This window comes from Mercenaria mercenaria, chromosome 14 (genome assembly GCF_021730395.1).
Source record: "Mercenaria mercenaria strain notata chromosome 14, MADL_Memer_1, whole genome shotgun sequence".
Taxonomy (NCBI): Eukaryota; Metazoa; Mollusca; class Bivalvia; order Venerida; family Veneridae; genus Mercenaria; species Mercenaria mercenaria.
In genome coordinates, this window is record NC_069374.1 from 33,067,143 (window position 1) to 33,091,448 (window position 24,306).

At 35.6% G+C, this 24,306-nt stretch overlaps 3 protein-coding genes across 9 annotated transcripts in view; 2 read left to right on the forward strand and 1 right to left on the reverse strand.

Annotated features, from left to right (window-relative positions):
* Positions 1-16,865, forward strand: LOC123526758 (endoglucanase F-like). Of its 6 annotated transcripts, XR_008367040.1 has the most exons (14): positions 2,430-2,507; positions 4,339-4,521; positions 4,913-5,027; positions 5,534-5,626; positions 6,011-6,181; positions 7,078-7,262; positions 7,733-7,892; positions 8,074-8,185; positions 9,117-9,267; positions 9,901-10,045; positions 10,491-10,656; positions 11,139-11,329; positions 13,336-13,441; positions 16,835-16,865. XR_008367040.1 is itself a non-coding variant. In XM_053523227.1 (13 exons), the coding sequence occupies exons 1-13, from the start codon at positions 159-161 to the stop codon at positions 11,786-11,788; spliced, it is 1,740 nt and encodes a 579-aa protein (XP_053379202.1). In that variant the 5' UTR covers positions 1-158; the 3' UTR covers positions 11,789-11,839. The 6 variants fall into 6 exon arrangements, 5 of the variants coding, with proteins under 5 accessions (XP_053379202.1, XP_053379200.1, XP_053379201.1 ...); XM_053523227.1 differs by lacking the exons at positions 2,430-2,507; positions 13,336-13,441; positions 16,835-16,865 and adding exons at positions 1-188; positions 11,751-11,839; XM_053523225.1 differs by lacking the exons at positions 2,430-2,507; positions 13,336-13,441; positions 16,835-16,865 and adding exons at positions 14-112; positions 11,751-11,839.
* LOC123527207 (uncharacterized) lies at positions 13,710-18,189 on the reverse strand. Its single transcript, XM_045306534.2, has 2 exons — positions 18,071-18,189; positions 13,710-16,759 (listed from the first exon to the last, which is right to left on the reverse strand). Exon 2 carries the CDS (start codon positions 16,737-16,739, stop codon positions 15,624-15,626), a length of 1,116 nt encoding a protein of 371 aa, XP_045162469.2. The 5' UTR covers positions 16,740-16,759; positions 18,071-18,189; the 3' UTR covers positions 13,710-15,623.
* LOC123527206 (uncharacterized) overlaps positions 18,170-24,306 on the forward strand; it is a 10,386-nt gene continuing 4,249 nt past the window's right edge. The window contains exons 1-4 of one of the 2 annotated variants that reach the window (XM_045306531.2): positions 18,170-18,457; positions 19,250-19,589; positions 21,621-21,738; positions 23,607-23,799. In XM_045306531.2, coding sequence (XP_045162466.2) covers positions 18,327-18,457; positions 19,250-19,589; positions 21,621-21,738; positions 23,607-23,799 — 782 coding nt within the window. In that variant the 5' untranslated portion in view covers positions 18,170-18,326. The remainder of the gene's footprint in view (positions 18,458-19,249; positions 19,590-21,620; positions 21,739-23,606; positions 23,800-24,306) is intronic. The other variant, XM_045306532.2, reaches the window with a different exon arrangement.

Consider the following 24,306-nt stretch of genomic DNA (forward strand, 5'->3'; position numbering starts at 1 on the left):
CCGTGACTTACTTTTGATGGTCTCTGGGAGGTCATTTATGTAGGCTAGGAAGAGACAAGGGCCAATGACTGATCCTTGTGGAATCCCGGAAAGAACAGGAAGTTCATCTGAGGTGAAGCCTTCCACAACTATATATACTCTTTGGGTATCGAGCTTTAATGCATCAATTTATGGTGGTCAGTCATAAGGTAAGTTTCATGCCGCAACATTCAAAATAAAACTCTTTGAAAGAAAATTATCGTTTCTATAGATAATTTAATATGGAAAATTCAATAGAGACAGGACTTCTATATCCACCGTGATATAATGATCAAGTTTGACAGCATGCTACAGATACATGTAGATGAAGTCTAACGAATAGATCTGGCGTATTAAGCTAGAAAACAAAAGAAAATCAGTGGCTGAATATGTACCTACTATTGACCCGGTATATGGTTAGGGACCACCAATTGTCTTCCCATACTTACATTATAACATTATGGCGTGTACGGCCTTCCATAAATCGAAATATGTATATCTAAGTACATTTTTTTCATGAACTATCTTAGTTCTACCAAAATATCGGACGAAAAACATATGAATAGTAATACTTTATTTAAGTAATTTTCGTGTGAATGAGATGACCCCTTGTTTACATCGTTGGCATGGCGAGAGAAATTCGGTTGATAAAACTTTTTTTCAATACACATACAATGTAGCAAATTTTGTCAAAATGTATAATAAAATACTGTAAATGCAGTAAAAAATTGAAAAAAAATCCCTTCTTGGGTTTGTTTACATGATCGACTGACCAGTCAGAACGCACAGATGCTACCTTATTCCCAGGAATACACTTACCTCATTCCCTGTACTCTTTTGAATTGGTGGTCTCTGACCATATACCAAAGTGATACGCTTTTCAATATGTGTGTATTTAAGTATTTATAATCGCCACCGGTAAAATCCATATGGTCAGAGACGTCCATTTCAAAAAAGTAAAACTTACTGGGAATAAGGTAAGTAAAAATTACTGGGAATAAGGTAATATACATTTGTCCGTTCTGATTGGTCAGTCATGTAAACAAACCCAAGAAGTGAAATTAGCATTCCGTGTGTTACTGAAACACCCTAACACTGAACTCTTACCCCAATTTTAGTAATTCTTATTTTGAGGAGCGGGGTACTGGATTCATAATCCCTAATTTCGTAGTAAGGCAGTGTTACATCATTTTAGGTGCAGAGATGTCCGTACACAGATACGGCTAGAAGACTGACTCCCGCCACGTGCACGTGCGGAATTTGGCTCCTTATGAGCACCTTCTAGTGTTGTATCCATGTATGATAAATACGGTGCGACCAAAGCTCTAAGAAACTATGGAAATAGTGACATAGTCTTGCAGAATGCGGGAGCGCGCACGATAACATTTATACTTAGACCTCGACAGGTTTCGGGCAGAGGGATCACGGTCAGCTACTAATTAAGTGTCAACTCATGAACGGCCGTATCCCGATAATTTTAGCCGATTGAGCAAGGCTGAACATTACAGGCAAGTATTGCTCTTGTGACGAGGAAAATGTTGTAGGGTAGTGTATAAGGGTGCACTTATACTTCCTTGCTATTGAGCTAGCTTTTATAGCGTCCCCTTAGGTGTGAGAGGTCTCGGGTTCAATTCCCGGTCAGGACTGAAGTATTTTCAGTCTGTTACATTGGCGGTCAACTTAAATAACTCAGAAAGAGATATGAATGGGCACATTGGAACGTCCCACGTACAGAGGTTCAAACTGCTGTAATTCGGGGACGAATTCTAAAATGGAGGGGGTGTATGTAGGAGGGTAGGTAGATACTTCCTGGCTATTGAGCTAGCGACGTGGTAGAGTGTCCGCCTTAGGTGTGAGAGGTCCCGGGTTCAGTTCCCGGTCAGGGCTGATTGAAGTATTTTCAGAATAGTGTATTTAAAGATGTATTCTGCTCATCTTTCATTGAAATATTTCATATTTAGATATTTACTTCAAATGCAGATAATCCTCATCAAATATATTCAGCTTTACTAAATCTATAAATAAATTGTCTATATTGAGCTACATTCATAATCAAATGTCATGTAGTAACAGCTGATTGTGTAAAAAAACTTCCAGTTTTTTATGATAGTACACATTTATACTGCTTTCAGCTGTACATATATACATTGTGTACTATTATTAACCAAATTCACCAGTGTTAATACACATAAATTTGTCTATTCTATGTTTACATAAACTACTGGTAGTATTTTTTTCATGTTTTCAAATATGAAATTTGGGTCTAGTATACCTTTAAGTTTTAAAGAGAGACATAAATAAAGCTCAACAAACGAAGCTACACAGAATACAATTCAAGTTATATATCGCCGTGTGATTACATTATGATATATTTCTATGTCGCTCACATGGCCATTTTCAAAATAGAGATGTAATATGTAATTAAAATGTCTTATCTGGACATTATGTCTCCTAACAAAGATAGAACAACATTTGTTATGAACCCAATGGTGAGTTACTATTTTAACTTAAATCTTTATATAGAACATAGTTTAGTTAGCAAACCTTTCAGGTCAAAAACCAGGTAACCAGATTTTATATAAAATTTGAAGTTCTGCATTGCACAGAGCTGCAGTGTGTTGTGGAAAGCTTTAGTAAGTGCATCTTATTTGGTGGAGCTATTATTATCTTAAATGAATATTAATATTGTTTAAAACTTTTTAAAAACTGAATACTTAGCATAACGTGCATATAAATGTATGAGTGCATCTTTCCGAGCAAACAGAGTTTTTGCACTTCTATCACATTGCTGTAGTTAAAAATAAACAGTAATATTTCTAATTGTTATTCGTTACATTAAAAAGGGATCTTCTAGCATTAGTATTTCTAAGCGAGCGAAATGCCCAGTAGCAAGACGCCAGACTATGAAATCAGTGGTCGTGACCGAGCCTACACTTCACTTAAAATGACAAAAATACATTAACATCTGGATAAGAAGTTCGTGCATGAGGACTAGAAAAGCTGTCCAATCTTGCCCTAATCCTCCGCCTGAAATTCATTTCCGATTGAGACTACAAAAAATTGAACTCTAATTAGTTTTCCAACAACTGGTTATGTCCGTATGAACATCAAAACTGCAATCTTGTGAAAAAATAAGTTGTGTGGTCAGTTTAAACAAACTTGGTATAATTCGATCTACACGATTCCAAAATATTTCAATTACAGGATATTTGAAACACATCACTGTTTTGGGCATCACCCGAATATTGCTGTTTGGCATTTCAAATTATTTCATTTTCAAATTTGAATAAGTCAGTAGTTCTAAGACTAATTGACTTATTAAATTTTCAGTTTTGGTATTCATGTTACAATGCATTTACTGTAAGAGTTAGAATTCACACAATTCACTGTGTGTGAATCAGTATATCAATCGTTTCATCGTGTCCTGCTAAGCGAGACATAGATATTTATCTTATCTTGATATCTTTTATTACCTTATCTTATATTTACACTGTTCGCTAAATCGATGGAAAGGGGAATCGCAAAATATATCAGGTACAGAATGTCAAATCACCCTTTTCTGGATCTGATACAAGTGAGGGGCTGGCGGGTGCACGCGTACGGGTGTGTGAATCAATATATCAATCGTTTCATCGTGTCCTGCTATTAAAGCGAGACATATATATTATCTTATCTTGATATCTTTTATTATCTTATCTTATATTTACACTATTTACTAAATCGATGGAAAGGGGAATCGCAAAATATATCAGGTACAGAATGTCAAATCACCCTTTTCTGGATCAGATATCACCCTTTTCTGGATTACAAATGAGGGGCTGGCGGGTGCACGCGTACGGGTGTGTGAATCAATATATCAACTGTTTCATCGTGTCCTGCTAAGCGAGACATAGATATTATCTTATCTTGATATCTTTTATTATCTTATCTTATATTTACACTATTTATTAAATCGATGGAAAGGGGTATTGCAAAATATATCAGGTACAGAATGTCAAATCACCCTTTTCTGGAACAGATATAAGTGAGGGGCTGGCGGGTGCACGCGGTGTATGGGGTAGGGTAAAAATTGCGAAATGATGCTTATGTCGCATGCATCTCATCTTACTGTCTCATGCACCCTACGCCTAGAACTACTATCTACAAAAAGAAAAATTCAGAAAGTTAAGAGTTTCAGGATTTTGCGTTTTGGTCAAGACAGAATAATCTTAAACATTTTACCATCAAATTTCTGCTATAGAGGTTTTATTCCAAGATGTATAATCTATTTCGGGTTTATTTGACGACATACACATATCGTTCCACATCATTCGTTTACAGGTTATGAGTACCGTTATTCTGCTGATATGCCTGTTTGGCTTTACTTCCGGATCCTCGGTCCAGATGGATGTTCTGGATAACTGGGACGGAAGAATCCACGCCAAGTTTTCTGTACCGATCACTGAGGAGACAAACGGATGGGAATTGATTGTGAATTTCTCTGTACCTGTTGGTAAAATTGACGTACGTCCGTAATACCATAAATGAAGCTCTTACGAGCATTATTTAGACATAGCCGTAAATGATTTCTTAAATGGCTTATGTTTTGTAGGTATTCACAGAACCAATTTCCTTCGGCGATTTTACAATGTTTGGCCATTCTTCTGACCAAACACAATTAACATTAATTCATCTTGGTCAAGTTTAAATGTCATTTAAAGTTGAAAGGGAAGCATGTATTTCTCTATATTCTGTAAGTTTTTTTTATTTGCTTATAAAAGTTTAAATTACTTTCAATTCACTTCCTAACCAGACTTCTATCGTTAATACGACAAAAAATGATTTTTTCCATGACACACTCATCTGATTTTTCCGAGACTTTAAACACCTGTTGTATATCAATTTACTTTACTAGGAATGGATGGGGGATTTTGTGGCCCACTCTGCGGACAACCAGATGTTCACTCTGGTTAACAAACCCCACAATGGTATATTGCATCCTGGGGACACGCTCAAAGTAGAAATGTTCAGTACGTAGGCACATCTGTGTATTTGTATTTCTTACAGCTCAGTTGTAACGAAATCATGTGGCAGAGTATCACCAAACTTAGTGGCTGATTTCTGCCATCAATAGAACAAATATCATATTTGGCGAATTAGCGCGCTAATTTGTCTTTTTGGCGTGTTCGAAGGGCGTCAACACGCCAGAACAACATAGCAGAAATCAACCGATATACAAAATCTATTGTAAGATTCGAATTATATCGCCATAACCGCCTGTATCTGATGACTCCAGCGCGGGTTTCAAACGTCTTTCTTATAAAGTTTTATTGATAGGACCAGCTTCATTTTGAGCAGCTGTTAAAGAAACCCTTTCTTGCTAGTTGTTTCATTTCTGACATAAACTCACTCAAACCAAGCATTCTGTTATTTTGTTTCTTTCAATCTCTCCTGTTAAAGACAGTTCACATCGGGGTTTCGATCCTGAACTTATTTCCGAGGCAATATATCTATATGATGTTTTATACGATTGCAGTTAACTATCCAGGCAGCACACCACCAACAGCCACTGCAGAGTTTATCAATCTTGGCCATGACAACTTTATACCTCCCACAGCTAAACCTGACTGTAAGTTCTTCATAATTACGAATTGTTTTAAATTTTTAATTGTAACAACAAAGCATTTAAAAGCTCGTAAACTTGCTTATACTTCAAATTGAACATTAGTGTCAAATATTTGTTTATTTTAGACTCTTTTAAAAAAAATATTTGCCTTTTGAAATCCAGTTTCAGTAAAAAGATACTATTTATAGACTATTAAACGAAAATGTTTAAAAGCTAATATTGAAATAAGAATTAACAAAAATATGTTTCAGGGAGTACATACAATTTGATCTTGTTGCATTTTGCTAAAACACAAAAAAATGCACTTAGTTAATACAATTTGTATTAATTATTCTACATAAAATTGAATCGTCCGAAATTCTAATTACCCGAAAACGTAATTTCCAGTGAATGATACCAAATACGATCTTAATGAAGTTCTGGAGAAATCAATACTGTTCTATGAAGCTCAAAGGTCAGGCAAGTTGCCAGCAGACAACCGTATCCCTTGGCGCGGGGATTCCGCCCTCCAGGACAGGGGAGACAATGGGGAGGATCTAACTGGGGGCTGGTATGATGGTGAGTCCACAAAAATACAAAAAAAAAGCTTGCGTTTCATTGCGAAAGGTAGATTTTTGGGGCGGGTTTACCCGCTACCAAACTTCTGACAATCATAGAATCTTTATTATTTATTCCTAATTACATCAAAAGAATGTTCATGTGCTACACAAAATAGCCCCATTCATGAACATTGTGGATGCATCATCAATGATCAAGCAGTCCTAATTTACTTTTTGTACTTTTTGCAGAGTCACGAGAGCGGCGTGAATTTTACTGAATTGAAATATTACTTGTGCAATATTTTTGTTAGACACGTGTGCGACCGCGTTCAAAAATAGCAAAAAGCAACGTTATCAAAGTTCACATGTATACGAGTACGTTGCTTGTATCACATGTTTCAATAACATACAACGTATTACATCGTGGTACTTTTATCGCAAAATAACCATTACTTCGCGATGAAAAGTACATTTTACTCTTATGATTTACGGCCACCGCATAACTGGTGGTTAAGCATGGTTGTGTAAAATGTGTTGCGAATGAAGGAGAAACGTGTAATGAGGCCTAAGTAGGGGTTCCGTCACGGCCAGCATCTGCTCGTTATGAACACGAAGGGCGAAGTGCGAAAGTACAATGACGGTAGTGCGACAGTACAATGGTATGGTGACAGTCCTAACGAAACATCGAACCTAAGTGATGTTTCGGCGCTGTAGAATTGCGTATTGGTAAATCTGGTAGAGAAAAAAATGACTTCATAAAATATGTCTACAGTAGTAGATATGTGTATGGGTTTTTTTATTTACTAAGAAGTAAATAATGTTAGAAGGAAGATACAAAAACATGTACATGCCTCTGCAAGGAGGTTTTAGCTTGTAAGAATGTTTTCTTATGTAAAATATATACATATTATACAGCCGGTGATCATATAAAGTTCAACTTTCCAATGGCGTTCTCCGTGACGTCACTAGCCTGGGGACTGCTGGAGTTCAAGGACGCATACTACGATGCCGGAGAGTTAGATCACATGTACGACTCTATCAAATGGCCGTTAGATTACCTAATGAAATGCCATGTGTCACCTAATGTCTACTATGTTCAGGTATATTTCATGATTATTTAAGTTCAGTTTGCTTTGAAACAATATTTTTTGTTTGTTATAATGACATGAAAAAGGAAAATATTGATATATGCGTGTCTGATTGGTCAATATGTCATTAAATATAAAAAAAAATATTTTAGATATTAAAATATCAAATATAACCTATTATAAATTATTAAGATATAAACAATTTCTGAAAATATGCAGATTTGAACTGGTATCATTTAAAATTTATTGTTTGTTCCCACATTAAATAATATAAAAAAACACACAAACATTTTTACAGTGTTTCAAGAAAACAGACTAGAAACCAAAACTTCTTTGAAAATCATGTAGGTCTATATGATTAAGATATATATGCCAAACAAAACAATAATTCCGATAACTGCCGTAAAACTGACTTTTAAGCAAAAGATATGTAAAAGGTACACACATACACATAAATTTAAACTTTATACCTACACTAAAAGGTCGGAGAAGCTGGCAAGGACCACTCATTTTGGGGTCGTCCAGAGGATATGACAATGGACAGGCCAGCTTACAAAATTGATGAATCACACCCGGGAAGCGACATCGCAGCAGAAACAGCGGCCGCCTTTGCGGCAAGCTATATGGTCTTTAAAAGCAAAAGTAAGTGTTCAAAGAAGTACCAGTGGAAAGCCTAACTGACCATACGCGTGGATTGATTTTTTTTTTACTTAAAATAACGTGAATGAGAATTTTCCCGGAATATTTTTTTAATGCTTGATGATTTAGTTTCAAAGGCGTTATTCAGGTAAAAAATATTTTTGAAATCCTGATTAATTTTCAGACGCGACATATGCTGCAGAATTATTGCGCCATGCCAAGGAACTTTATGCATTCGCGGAGGCGCATCCCGGAAAATACTCTGATAGCGTTAACGCGGCTGCCGGCTTCTACAGGTATGTTTGTTCTTGCATTGCAGGTATACGTATCATCAGAACAAAATTTTATAATGCTATTTGCTTATCTCAGACAATCAAAATATTCTATACATATTTTGTAAAACATAAGGTCATTTTTTTGTGTGATAGGTGTTTAACCTTTAACCTGTTGGCAGTAAGTGATATCGCCAGACCAAGATTAGCCTGCACGTCCGTGCAGGCTGATCATATGCTGCGCTGTACGCTATTCAGTCAGTAAATTTTCAGTGAACACCCCTTCGAAAAATAAAATGGTATTGCTCAAATTAAATAATGGACCAGTCCATTTCATAAATTTAGCAGGCTAAAGGTGAATTGTTTTGGGGAAAAATGGCTCAATATGTAAAACATTGATTAATCATAATCTGATTCAGTCTTTGGAAATAGAAACATTTGTAACCGTGTTGAGCTATATCACGATCCTCCAGATCAGTTTATTAAAGTAGTGGACCCGTAATGACAATCAGCAATTTCCGTGCAATAACGTATTTTCCATATATGTGATTTCGGCATCCTTCGGCTATTTTGTCCTAACACCCCGGGAATGCCGAAATCGCAAACGGAGAATACACAAGCAAACTGACATTGTCGATTATATTCACGGGTCCACTACCTTAAGTTCAGATAACCACTTTAATGACGTTGAGCTCGGTCACATTCAGCCGCACCTGATGATGATAATAGTTTGCAATTTGAACTCGAAGACATTCATCTTTAACTTTCGTTTTATGTGTAAAAAGTTTTGACAACTTTCAGAAAAATACCAGTTGTAGGAAATACACTATGGTACGTCGATTTATGCTATAGAAAACCGTACTTACATATAATGTATCAAATATGAAATATTGTGAAGGTAAAATATTTAATTCGAGGATCAACTAAAAGAAGCAATTTTCTTTATCATTCATAGATCGTTTGATGAGACAGATGAGATGTGTTGGGGAGGAGCTTGGATGTATCTGGCCACTAAAGACCCCCATTACTTGCAAGTAGCCGAGTCTTTCTACACACCAGGCGCAGCCTGGGGACAGTCCTGGGACGAGAAAAATTCTGGATGCATGGTGAGGACAGTACTGAAATACTTCCTTTCCCATGTCCCTATCCGACAAAAAATTTCGCATATGTGCGTACCAAAAATATTACATCACTATCAAGACATTTATCTTAAATGGTTTATACCGTATAAAGTTGCATGTTAAACAGAATTTTTGTCTGATATAGGTTACAGGACACTAAATAGCTGTTCTTCTTTATTCTTTATAAAATTGACATATTTCCAATGGCCGCAGCACCATCATTACCCATTTAAAATGTCTGTAACTTACATTTTCTTGAATAATATTGTCAGTGCTGAATAAAAATCAAAAGAAAAATGGGGGTCATGTTTGATGCAAGAAAAATATTTTCAGTCAAACACACAAACTACAAAATCAGCTAAAAAAAGAGACCCCTAACTGTAGTGGTGGTGTATGATCTAAGTTTCCATGATAAATTCTGTCATGTTATTATTTCATTATGAAAATGCTACCTACATGTCAGTCATAAATCTGTATGTGATTTCAGCAAAAAGTATGCAAAGAAAATAAGGAAAATAGCTCTACAGAGCAAACAAACTGAGGATTTTTTTGAATCCGCCATTATGCGATACCATTTTTTCCGCGCCATTTTCCTAATTAGTGTCTGTATGCCTATAGGTTCTCCTGTATAAAGTGACCCACAAAGACATTTATCTGCAAGACATTGAAGCCACATTCACTGACTGGATGCCTGGTGGTTCAATACCCTACACACCGAAAGGTCTTGCTTTTAGAAGTCAATGGGGGAGCAACAGATATGCTGGTAAAGAGCTTTAATTTAACTTGTCACATTTCTTTATCAAATTTGTACCAAATGCGGAAGATGATGTTCAACATTAAAGTTATTTCAGTATTGGACCATTTGCTGGAGCACCAAGAACATTTTCTTACAGTAATAAAAAGCCGGAATTTCTATAACCTTGTTATGTCGCTTGCACAGATATTGAAATGTTTGATAACTTGTTAGTTTTCAGAAAGATCCTTTGAAAAAGTTGGCTAGTGGAATAGTTAGTTCCGACCTCATAGAAACCAGACAAAAAAGACAAGATAAATGGAATTTTTATTTCTTCTCTCGTGTTTAATTTCGGGAACTGACACAACAACACGAAATCTACAAACAGTCACATCTACCCCACCAACGAAATAAAAATATATCACACTATTATCGTCTAAATATATACAGCAATTATATACGTCTGACTTTTTAGCTAATATGGCACTGATCGCAATAATGGCTTCCATGCAAGGCGTTCATCCGGAAGTATACCGGAAGTGGGCGGAGTCTCAGATAGATTATATATTAGGGGATACTGGACGTAGCTTTGTCGTCGGGTTTGGTACGAATCCTCCGGAGCAGCCACATCATAGAGGAAGGTAAAATCTCTATAGTTCAGTGTTCTGAAATGTGTGAACACAATTTGTTATTTCTGACTTTTAAAAGGAAAAAGGTAACAATCATTGATGGCGTTGAAGAGAGGTCAGGTCTGACGAGTGTTCATATATATCTTTGTATTGTTTAAATACAATGTATCTACACTTTTGGGAAATATTCTGCACGCCTCACCTTCGTTAAACGCACCGCATGCGGATTTATTGTAATTGCTGTTGATAGACTATTGATTTATCGTGATTCACTAGCTCAATGAATATTCAAAAAGTTGCAAAAACCTGGGTTTTTTACGTCTTCCAAATACTAGTAATATCTTGCGATCAAACGGAAAAATAAACGTAGTCTCAATGAGTCTGTGATACGTCATTTTTTTTCCAGAAATGCATATTTTATCAAATGTGTGACATATTATGACAGCTAACTCCGTCCTAAAATCTTAACATGATTTCCTGCTTTTCTATTACAGTTCTTGTCCAATGAAGCCAGCTCCGTGCGCTTCATTCCAAATGAATTTGGACGCTCCCAACCCTCATGTTCTGTATGGGGCCGTTGTAGGTGGTCCTGGCAAGAATGATGACTACACAGACAAGAGGACGGACTATGTGACAAATGAAGTGGCCTGTGATTACAATGCTGGTTTTCAGTCAGCTGTGGCGGGTATGATCTAAATAACCTCCGTTATTTCTCATGAGGCAAAAGTGACATAAATTATTTTGCAGCTTATCTTCACTTGTTGCGCTTTCTCAAACTGAAGGGGAACGAGGTGACATGTCTGTCTTGTTCGTCCGTATGTAAATCCTGATGGACACCTATTGCATGGAAATGCACCGCCAATGAGTTGTGAGTGTGTCTATACCGTTCGTAGACTGTTTATAGAGTGTATTTACATTTTAGAAGTCGCCTGTGTCCAATTGACGCATTTGTAGTTTTCCATTTTTTTTTGCGTCTGTTGAATGTTTCATACATATTGCAAATAATCTATATAACGAGCTAATAACTAACGAAAGAGACAGACCTTTCCTTCACAATTTTGCAAGTCATACTTTCCTTGCTCATTGGGTTTATATTTTAATTTCAGGTTTGAAAGCTTTACACATGAGAGGGGAAATGAAATGATCCTGTGATGATCTACGTTTTTCTATGTTAGAATAAAGAGTCGTTGTTCAATATTTTCTTGATTTTTATAAATTTTATACAGATGGTTATGAAAAAAGGCAGGGACTGATTGTCCAACAGAACTGTGTTTGCTGTTATTAGTAGCTTTTATGGCTACTTAGTTCGAGTTTAGACTTCGCAAGTTCGATACCTGGACAAGACGAATGCGATCCGTTACAATTTAACTACATTTGTACAGTTATTCCTAACGGATTCGTGTGGTATGGTGGAATTGTAAACGAGCTAGCCCGTCGCCATTTCGTCAAAATAGTTAATACTGTTGAAATGGCGTTATTAACCACATTTGTATCAAACAAACCGGATTTTAAATGACGTGCATGTATCCATTGATAAGTACATGAAACGTGTGCCAGATCCGTGTAAATTTTGTAATAACTCTTTTCGTGACGAAGGTAAATTTTATTTACCGTCGTTTTGTAAAACAACGAACATTTTGTTTGAATTTTCTTCTCGTGGTTTGTGACAAGCCACACTGGGCCATTATTGACCTTACATAATTATAAGAATGATTCAAAATATAAATTTTATGAGGTTTATTTAGTAATAAAATGTAGACACAATATGTATGTATCATTTTTGTATGGTATTGTTGTGGGGGTAGTCGGCATGATTTAACCTATTTTATTCAAATAACTGCTTAAACGGGGCATAATTCAAGTAACTGTTTAAACAGGGTAACTGGGTTAGACCATCATAATTCAAGATATGAACTTGGACGTGTATGCTAAAACTCGTTTTCGTTTATAAACATGCATTATGTAAAATGGTACGGATAAAATAAGGAACGACTGTATATCTGGTGTCGCTGTGGACCACTATACAGAGAGAACTAATATCATAAGAAGTCAAATATTAATTCTTTTATTTCAGTTTGCCACTTTTTATTTTGACATTTTATCTATAATTATCACTATAACAAAATATTTGGACCCGAATTTGGAGACCAGTCACAGAATGTCAACTTCACATACAGATACCGGAGACAGACACGTCACACTTTGATACCAGAAACACTCAGATATCGGAGATATGAAAACTGGTCTCCAAACTCAGTATGGTAATCTCCAAACTTAAAATCTGTGTGACAGGCGGACCGTAGACTGGTCTGCAAACATAAAATCTGTGTGACCGCCGCACCGTAGACTGGTCTCCAAAGTTAAAATCTGTGTCAAAGACAGTTATTAAATATAGAGAAAGATAAACTATTATGTAATTTTGACCCTGAACAACAAACTTTGTAACATTCATACATGTTACTACCTCAGTCATTAAAAGCTAAATTAATCACTTAAGCATTCATTACATGTAGGTTTTAACGCAATTTGTAGTTTTTTTTTTTTTTTTTTTTTTTTTTTTTTTTTTTTTTTTTTTAGAACAGAAGTAGTCAACGTAAACCAGTCACTCTTGCCGAAACGAAATACAAGACTGAAACCAGACAGTTTGACTATGATTAAAAGCTTGCCATTATAGTTCTAACTTCCTTCCAGGTATTAGCCGATCTTACCGAAATGAAACGTAAAAGCGGCATCTTGGAAAGAGGCAGTATAAATGACGACTTGTATTAAAGCTCAGAAGTATAAAGCACTGCATAAGGTATGAGATTTTGCAACTAAGACATAACCAAGCTAAATCAAATACCAAATAAAATTTTGAATACTTCTAAAACCATTTTTTAAAACAAATAATGCATTATAAAACCAAAGCTTTCAAAAACAAACCGTTCGATTCGCATGTAATGTTAAAATAAAATTTAACGCGAATTACCTATCCATCTACTTCTCTGAATATATATAAATCAGCGTAATTAAAGCAAACTGTACGTCAATTAAGAGGTAAAAATAACTGAAAATAAAGCCCAAAACCAAATAAAAACATTACTTTATTTCCAACAAAAGCTGTATTTTCAAAACACCTTATATACTCATACACAAGCAAATTTATTATAAAAGAGTTGGTGAGCGACATCATAGATATAAAAATTTGTAAAACAACATGTCTCTGTGAAAAATATAGTTACGTACAACTCTATTACAAATTGAAAAATGGCACCGACAATTTCTGTAGTAAAAATATGCCATGACATTATTTTTTTCGTTTAGATATTGTTTAAGACACAATATTTATTACTGTACATGTTTACCCATAGGGCATGGAATGATGTTACAAAATATGAAAAAATCTACATGATGCCATTTCGATTTCGTGAGCTTATGATATGAAATATGTGTACGAACAACACTTTAAACAATGTATATCTAAATAGTACATGCGATTTCTGTTTACAAGCATCTTTCACGGGATTTCAACGGTTTCAGTTACCTACACACATGTTGTACAAGAAAAAATGCGAGTAATTTTAGTACAAATTAAACATAGGTAGGGCGCCATTCAATTTTCGTTTGTAGTTCTTCGTTCATAAAGTGATAAACAAACACAATTGAGACCGATATCAGTTGGTTCAAAAGGTGTAATATGTATAAAAGGTGATTTTGCTCGTACAGACCTAACATGATGAAAGTGCGAACATCTGTGTCACACCGCCTACCTGTATATCGATTATATAAGTTTCATTAAAGCCTTGTTTAGTTCTATTATAGCCGCTATCACAAATATTTGCTCGATGTGTCATTTTGCCAATATCTGATTTCACATCATGTTTATTCAGTCATTTTACCTTATCTTACATAAAAACAACTGATCGCATACGGGTTTCTTGAAAAATCGGTTTTAAGGTTACTTGAAAAATCACCAGACTTAAATGCTGTCATAAGAGCTCCTACATCAAGCTTCGATTGGTGTGTGACGTAGTCTTGCACTTAAAGTCTAAGTCCTTGTAAAACATATCCGCGGATGAATTTAAAATGGGACTATAATTACAGTATTTGGTATCGCATAAACATTAATATATGTCAACATGTATCAGGTTATCTTAAATACAGATTAAATGGGTTCAAGGTCTTACTGCGTGAAATGAAAGTTTGCGATTTGAGAAAAATACCCAATGTTAAGACATAAAAAATAATTATCAAATGAGACCGAGACCGGCTATTTCACAATTTCTATTTGCTTACTTTTTTGTCATGTTTTGAAATGAAAGAAAAACATAACCATTTTCGTCGCTGTCACAGAATACATGTCAATGATTACTGAGCTATCTGAGAAAGAAGACAAAAATGGACGAGATCAAAAACGAACGATAGGCTAAAATGGCGCCAAACAATGCAGTCAAAATTAATTTATGAATATGATTTTAAAAAAATACTGAACGTAACTTGTGTGATTAAAACACCACACATACATACATCACACAAAATACGCAAAATAACTAATCTAACATTTGTGTCATTAAAATAGTTAATGATAGCAATTGTGAAAAAAATATCATTGAATCATACATTATATAAATCATATGAATCATCCAAAAACTTGATTTGCTTGTTTATGATTATTTGGCTCTCTTCATATGTAAATTAAATACGGATTTTTTTTATTCGTCATGCAAATTAATGACAACAAAAACCACAATACAATAGATGAAACATTATGCAAGATTTACATCATTTTAAATTTTAGCATAGATTACTATTTTCTCAAGGCACAATAACTGCTCGGCACTTTTCTGTAAACAATGTACGACGGGCAGTTTTTTTTATAAACAATTTCAACAACATGCGTATTTTTGTTTTAAGAAGAACACATAAGTATCCCACTTCTTTTCAAACTTTTGAACTGTGGAACTATTCCTCTGACAAACACAATGGTGTAGGACCCGACTTTAGATTCGAACTTCCGGGAAGAAGTAGGGAATCAGCTGATACTGTGCGGATCCATATAGCGCGTTTATCAGTCTGTCCTGACGAACTGCCCTCGTTGACAAATGCATCAGAAGTGACCGTTTGGCGCTTCTAACGTAACGCGGTTCATAGCACATATCAAACATTTTCTGATAAAAATCTATTTCAAGCACGTAGTTCTCGTACAAATGGTCACACAGATCTAGGAGATCAAGAACATCCAGCAGATACGTGTATGATTTCCTGATCGAGTCTTTAAGGCACACAACACTACATGTACTCTGTCCCCAATCGGATTCATGTGCCTTGGGAAGCGTGTCCGGAGATAGCATAGATTCGCTATCTGCTGGTTTAAACTTTTCGAATCTCAATACTGTGTCTACAATATCCTGTAACTTTAAGCAGTCTTTTTCTGCATCATCAGTTCTACATGGATTTTCTAAATCTTTGTTTTCGGCCGCTGCTTTACATTTTTCACAAGTTATGTCAGTGAAATTACTACATTTAAAGCATCCTGTAGACAAGGCACCAATTTCGTTGGAGTCGCCAGATAGTAGAATATCGATAGAACAAACATCTGTTCCACAGTCTTTAGTTTCGATGTCTTTATTGCTTTCATCATCACTGTCAACAATATTCAAGTCTTTTCCAGATATTTGAAGAAAGTCACTGTTATTTCTTCGATGTGTCTTTTTATTTCGTTCTTTATTATCACCATTAAAGTCCAGGTTATCGCCGTTTAAATCGTTAAATTCTTCATCGTTGTACCTACTTCGATTGCCATCATCCGCATCTTTTATAGAAAACTGAATGTCACCGTCTCCGTTGATTTCCAAACTTGTCGGCGCCTGTTCTTGTGGCAAGAGCAAAGTGACTGGTTTGGTCTGATTCTTAATTTTTAAGAGAATATCTATATCCGAGCCATTTTCGTTATCAATGCTGGCTGACCGAATGCACAATTTCCCGTTCCCTTTAACATGCAACAGAAGTCCGCCATTAGAACTATTCACTGGAATCTTCTGCGGCAGGGCCTCAACGTTAACAAAACTGACATGCTTCTTGTTCGAATCCTGGTGTTTTTCTTTGCCTGCCGCCATCTAGAGTACTAACATTTTATCTGCAATCAGAAAAAATGGAAAATTTTATTTTCATGCACAATGTCACCATAATTTGTACTTGATCAATTTTTCAGTGGGTGATAGCAATGCAGTTTCTAGAATGACTAAGGACAGAGTTTAACTATCTTATATATCAGACTAGTAACGTTCTACTAACTGACTTCTAACTCGTACGATTTTGGATACAGTTGGGTTGTTGACTTTGTGAAACCCGGAAGAAAGATGTCACTGCACAATAAATAGATGAGTATATAAAGGCTGTATACTATTTTCACTCAGTCATTATAACCAAAGCGAAGCTCCGGTAAAGAAATCGTGCTAGATTAACGTTTGATACACAAAATACCGTTTTAGCGGTTACAAAACATATTATTTTCAATGAGTAATTTTGATACAGACCCCGAGCTTTGCAGAAAATACCGACCCATGAGGCCAATGACCCTTCCGAGAAATAATTAATTAAATTATTAATAATTTTCAAAGTTTGCAAACAACATAGATATCGATTTAAGTAATTATATACCAATATCAGGTGCTAATTTTAAGATGTACCTGAAAGAAATTTATATTTTCATTTTTATTCCACAAATTTTAGTCCGGAAACATACACATATATAAAATTGTATGATACATATATAGTCTGACTCCATAATCGATAAATAAGGAATTCGTGATTAAGACGATTATTGATTTGCTACTCTGGGAGTCATTAATGCACTAATGGGATATGTATGTTTTTTATTTAAGGTGCGCATCGCCACTTTTTAATGACAAACGTTTTGTAAGTAAAAACTAAAAAAAATATATGCAAATGTGGTATATTTAAATGTCTACGTCCCCGTGAGAGGTTTGACGACAGATCTCTATTTTTGATTCTTTGGAGCTCATTGCATATTATAACCATTCTTATGTTAAGTTCATCTGTATCAGTGTCACTTGTTCGCCAAAAATATTTAAATACGTTAAGAAATATTGTTTTATCCAAAGACAAAGGCCATGAAAGGGCAACAAGGGGTATTCATTAAAATTTTGCTGATTTGCACTTAAGTCTTAAGACAGACTGCTTCAGTTTATTTCAATTATCCTCTCGGACGTTGGGTACCATGCTTGCAGACATATTTACGTAAACAAATATTTTCAAATTTATCCAAAATTGATTATTCAGACAACCGGGACCTCGTGTCAAATTTTAGTGAATCATTCAAATTATAAGGGGATTCCCCTATGTAGATATAATATCTATTCATATTTGTACCCTTCAATAAGTTTTATATACAAAATGCAAAACAAGAAATATATAAATAACTTACCGGTTTCAATAATGCAGTTTTATCCGCTTATAGTAAATTTGTCCAGGTAATGAAAATTTGTAAACACCGCAATGATTGAAACTACATTTGTTGGGCGACACCTGTATGACTCATTGTCGTTATAAATAGCCAGGTAAGGTGAAGGTCATTTTGGCTAGCGAGATGTAACGCTTTGCCTTTTGATGTTTGTGTAATATTTATTGATTTTTATGGTTAGTTATTGTGTAATTTTATTAATAATATATTAAGTAAATTGATGTGGACATTTAAACTGAATGTACATAACATTACGGATTTTCCACACGCCATATTTGTTCAACATAATATATATCAGGTACATAGGAAATCGAAAGTAAAGTTCTTTGTGCAGCTTAAAGGCCATCAAAGGTAAGTCTCGTTTATTAAATTGTTCAAATTGTTAGTGTTGTTGATGCTATGTACACGGATATTGACTGGCGACTCGTGTTTAAATTCAAGTTTAAAAGTTGATTTCCCAATATTATTCCTTCCGCCTCTTGACAACATACATGTATACAATATACTTAATTAGTACATATATCACAGTGTATGAGAACTGTGAAGTCAGATCGGGACTCGAATCCGGGGCCTTGAATACCATTCCAATGCTCTACTGACCGCGTACACACTTTCTCCCAATTCTATCATGAAGTTCCATATATTGTTCGTCCGCGATTTTTCTTTTGAATAGAACCTCGAAGCGTATACATTCATGGACCCTTTGTCGCCAAATGTCACAGGATGAGTGGCCGGAACATAAACCGGGGTCTCAGACTACAGTTTTCGATGCTTTACCAACCAGCTGAGCCATTAGGCCACTTACACATTTTCTCCACAATTCATATGCCGAGAAACATTTATAATACATGTACAAAACATTTTAAAGAATGATACACGTTTATCCAACATAGTGTGATGCTCATCCTGCTTATATTTAATTTTAATTAGGTCTAAGCTCTTCTTGTGGGGCGTGCTTCTGAAAATCAGTCTGAATAAATAATATAAATAATAATGTATGAATAATAATAATAGTACTACATAAAATTGGATTTCAATACATGTACACATACGTATATTGTAAATCATTGTTTATAAAACATTCGCATGTAATAATAATAATAATAATAAATAAATGAATAATAATAACGAATTTCATTGCAGTCTTCACATTGCACGTGTGGCATTAACAACAAACATGTTTCATGAAGTGAAGGGGAAAAATATAACCTTTGACAAAAATAGAACCACAGCCACCTGGAGCCCCGTCCAGTCTGGGGGACTACTGTTCACAGAGAGACCTTTGACAGCCACTGAGCCTGTTACCTTAACGTTGCAAGGTACAGGTGCGATAGAACTTGGCATTACACAAATAGATCCGGCGACGTTACTAGGCAAAGTGCCCGAATCAGCCAGTAATTTAGAGAAATATCATTTCTTGAATGATGTAAAGATCCACAAACGGACATGTACAATGTGTATAAGACTCGACGACAAAACTCAGGTAAGAAAGGAGTTATTCTCTCACCTTAATTCACACACTGTACCTGGGGCGAGCTATTGCGATCAGTCACCGTCCGTCCGTCTCTCTCTCTCTCTCTCTGTCTACAGTTTTCTCAAACGACATCTCTTCTGAAACAGTCTGATGGCAGGAGATGAACTTGGCCTGGATCCTCAACCAGAATTGTTCGAATGAGGGCACAGAGTCACTTTTAGGGACCACTAGACCTTAAATTAGAAAAAAAACTTTAAACACCTTCTTCTCCTGAACCACTTGTTGGATCTTCATCAAACGTGGTCTGAAAATTAATTGTCTGGCTGGCTTTAAGGGCCGCTAGAGGTAAGAGTAAGTGTTTTTTTCTAGCCCATTTGGGACCGAAATTGGGCCCCAATCCCAATGGCAAATAGTATGTTTTTTTCCCAATTTCAAAGCTAAAATTCCCAAAGTTAAATTTATTAATTTTTTTTTCAACTTTTTCAAACAAGTCTTAAACCTTAAACATTTGAAACACAAGACAGTTTGCTAAATTAATGCATAATGATAGATTATGGCCATTTTCTTTCTTAAATGTGACATTTTAATAGAAGATGTGACTTTTAACAATTCCCAGAAATATCTTTATCGAACTTTGTCTGTAGAAATGTTATAAAGTATTGTATTAAATTTAAGTGGGGGCACTTGTCTCCTTTAAGGGGCCATTAGAGCTAGAAACAGAGATCTCTTTAAATGACTTTTCCCCTTGAACCGCACGGTGAATCTTTATTAAACTTGGTCTATTCAGTCATCACAAAGTACTCTCAAGTGGAGTTGCTCGGCTCCTTTTAAGGATGTACGAGCGTTTTTTTTTCAGGATATCCGCCATTTTGAAAAATGTTTCTTCAAATATTGCCTTCCAACAAAAGTGTTGCCGAAAACTAATGCTAAATCATTAAAATATGGCTAATAAAGTTCCATTTAAGCAAACAGATTCTGCTTTTTGCGAAAAAAAAATTTCACCCTTATTTTTGGCTGGCATTTGTCTAAAATTGACGTAAGTTTTACAACGGGGTAGGGTAGGTAATTTCAAATATCTATGGAAATAGATCAGGTTTCGTTTGGATATTTTCCTGACTGATACATATACTGATAAGCTATAATTGGAATAAAAAAATTCAAGATATCTCTTTATTTTATCTGGAAAATATAAATTAAATAAAAAAGAACACAAAATACCAAATTCACCAGTTTTTGACAGTATTTTCTTAATAAATCTCTTAGATGCACGGTGACCCCTACTTTTTTTCTTTCCATTTTAAAGCATTTTTGTGCATCATTAAAGCTGCAAAATATTTTTAAAATCTTACCGTCAGAATTTTTTTTGTAGATCTAAATACATTTTTTCCATTGAAAATAAAGTGGGTGGGGCAATTATGTCAAAATGTAAAAATGAAAGAGATTTGTTTGTGACATTTATGCTTATATAATACTGACATCACCTTGTATTCATACTAACCTGTAAGACATGAAATCCCTATAACATTAAATGGGATATTATATGTTTTATAAAGTACAACCATTTTTTCAATTTTACAAAATTTCAGAAATGCTTAAACAGTGGGTGTAGAAAATGCCCTATAAAATTAAAACGAGTTCGGTGACCTATGTTTTTTCTTCTCTTGTTTGTCTTGGAAACTAATGTTCTTCAAGCTCACAGAGTATGAAAACATTCTTAACGTTAGAAAAAATTCGATCGTACATCCTTAAGGGACATTAGAGCTAAAATAGTAGAAGAAAATCTGGCTAAATATCTGACACCTGCATACCCTGAAATCATCGTCTCTTTTGACCTTTTACCAAAATTGTTAACACCAAGTTGATTTGTTTGAGAAGATGTTTCCATGATATAATTATTTTTGAACAGTGGAATTCAAGTGAGCGATTCAGGACCGTTATAACATTCTTGTCTAATAATATAGGACTGCTTACCGGGAAAAACATTCAGCTACAAAGATATAGAAGGCATCTCACTCATAATTGTGTATGTAAAATTTTCAGGAGGTAATCTCGAGTTACGGTGGCGGGGAGTATAAACAGGGCATTGACTCGAATATTCTTTACTGGCTTGTTGCTGATGTGAAATACGGGGCTGTTGACATGAAACTGGACAACACAGGTATAGTCAAAGATATTTACTGGCAAAATTTGAAAATACGAACAATTACTTTATAGTATCTAGGTGAACATAAATCCAGTAGTGTGTGTTATGTTTAAAATAGTGGGGCCTCCGTGGCCGAGAGGTTGACTTGCCCCTCACCGATGTGGGTTCGAGCCTCACTCGGAGCGTTGAATTCTTCATGTGAGGAAGCCACCCAGCTGGCTTACGGAAGGTCGGTGGTTCTACCCAATTGCCCGCCCGTGATGGGTGCACCTCGGATCTTCTTCCACCATCGATGAGGTTTAATGTATAAAAATAAACTTTTTTTAGCGAAAGATCCGCATTGGGTAATTGTTAAACCAAATATAACTTTAACCATAATTATAAATGTCTTTAGGGGTATTAAATGTCACGGTGTGACTTCATGTATATGGTCCGATATATGCGTCTTACTACTTCCTGATCTAATTTATGCAAGACTGAATTTGAAACTTGTTTCAAACTCTATTTAAATATCCTTTTTTATCTTTGTTTGTTTTTAGGATCGTTCAGAAAAATCGTACAGCCGTTATTAAATAGTTTAACATTTAAAAAACGTTCACATTAATAAACAAGTCTGATTGAAATCTGAAGCATAATTATTCAATAAAAACTTTGCATTTCTAACCTGTTCTCATAAAATTCCAAGTTAAAACACATCTTGGTCTTCCGTGGTCCGTGTACTTTCCAACGAATTAACAGTTTTCAAACGTCATCTTTTCCCTGGATCAAGAACCTTTGACTCTCGGTTTTTTTTCAAGATACCACAATGGCGAAGTGCAAGATCACGACGGTGGTACTGTGGGAAAAAGTCGTGCTTCAGTATCGTGATCTCGCGCTTCGTTATCGTGGTTTCGGCCTCCACCAGCATGACCTCGTGATTCGCCGTCGTGAACTAGAGCTTCGCGCATGGTCAATATAAGAAAGGACGCGTAGACCCTAACGGAACACCATACTTTTCTTGTTTACAGATAATCTTTTGGACATGTATACATTGAGAATAGATTTATTTTCATTTATGGCACTATCAAACTTAATGGTTACATCACATATTCTTAAAAATACCCTAGCTGCAGTGTCAGTTACAGAACCGTAATAGGATTCGCTTTTGTTTGTCTTTTCAAAATACCCTTTCTATCAAAATACCCCATCTATCAACTTTACTTCCTATTAGATTTGTCTGTTACTATATTTGGAAACGTGACATACTTTTGTTTAACTTTGTATTTTTCTATATAAAAGACATTTACGTAAGGCTCAATGTTTCGATAAAATTAGGTTGTATAAACAGGTTTACAGGACAAGTGAAAACACGATAGGTGTTTGACAGCTGCCGGCCGATCATAGGTTTGCGCTTCGAGCATGCCCCTAATTCTTATGTATGTACATGTGTCCTTATTTCCACAGAAGTATATGTTATATTTAAAGTAATGTAATATAATCTGACATAAGTTTTCTTTGTTTTAAGATAAAATAGGGCTTTTTTATTTTTAGGTCGTCTGATTTTTGACCACGAGGTATTGTCGTCACTTGGTCGTCGGCGTCGGTGTCGGCGTTGGTTGAACATTTTGTTTAGGTCCGCCTTGTCTAAAAAAAACTATAAGAGTTACAGCTTTGCAACTTCGCACACTTGTTTTTCATCATTAGATGAATATGTAGGCCAAGAACCATAACTTTATTTTGCATTTTGTCAGAATTATTGCCCTTTTTGTACTTAAAAATTTTAAACTATAACTCTTTTATATACTGTCCAGCACTTGCAGACGAGCGAAGGCACCCGTAGGCGGTGCTCTTGTTTAAAGAAGCAATGGGTACATGTTGCAATAAAATTGTTTCCTATGTTGTAGACTCGCAGAATCTGCGGCACCAGTTTTCTGAATCCTGTGGCGGTAACATGAAGAGACTGAACGATCCATCAGCAGCTACAAGTCAGGTGAAAAGTCCCGCTGCCCTTTGTTTTTATTCGGAACCTATTACAACCCGGAAACAGTATGTGCTACATTGTACACCAAAGGCTTACCAAGGGACTATACCTGGAAGGTAAATATACTAGATAGGAGTGATCCACAATCTTGAAAGACAGACCGTTTTTTTTGTATTCCCAGGCGATGTCGCAGTTTTGATGCTTATCCGAGCAAGATTTAGCCGAATTAAATTCATTTTGGTAAAATGAGACTCGAAGTCTATTGTCATAATGTGTGTACAAGAATCTTTTATGCAAATGACGTCTCAAAGCGCGTCATTTATTTCTATTACACTTCTTGAATTGTTTCCAAGCGCAATATACCGTATACAATTAGAGGTAAAATAAAAAATTCCCGGTCGCTTATCTTAATAGGTGGAGTGGCCTCCGTGGCCGAGTGATTAAAGGCCGCTGATTTCTAATCACTTGCCCCTCAGAGGTTTTGGTACGTTCCTTGTTTTGGGCGTAGAATTCTTCTTGTAAGGCTTACGGAAGGTCGGTGGTCCAACCCAGATGCCCGCCATGCCCGAAAAAATGCCTAGATGGAGAGTGTGTGTACATATGGGGCTTCTGTCACAAACGCA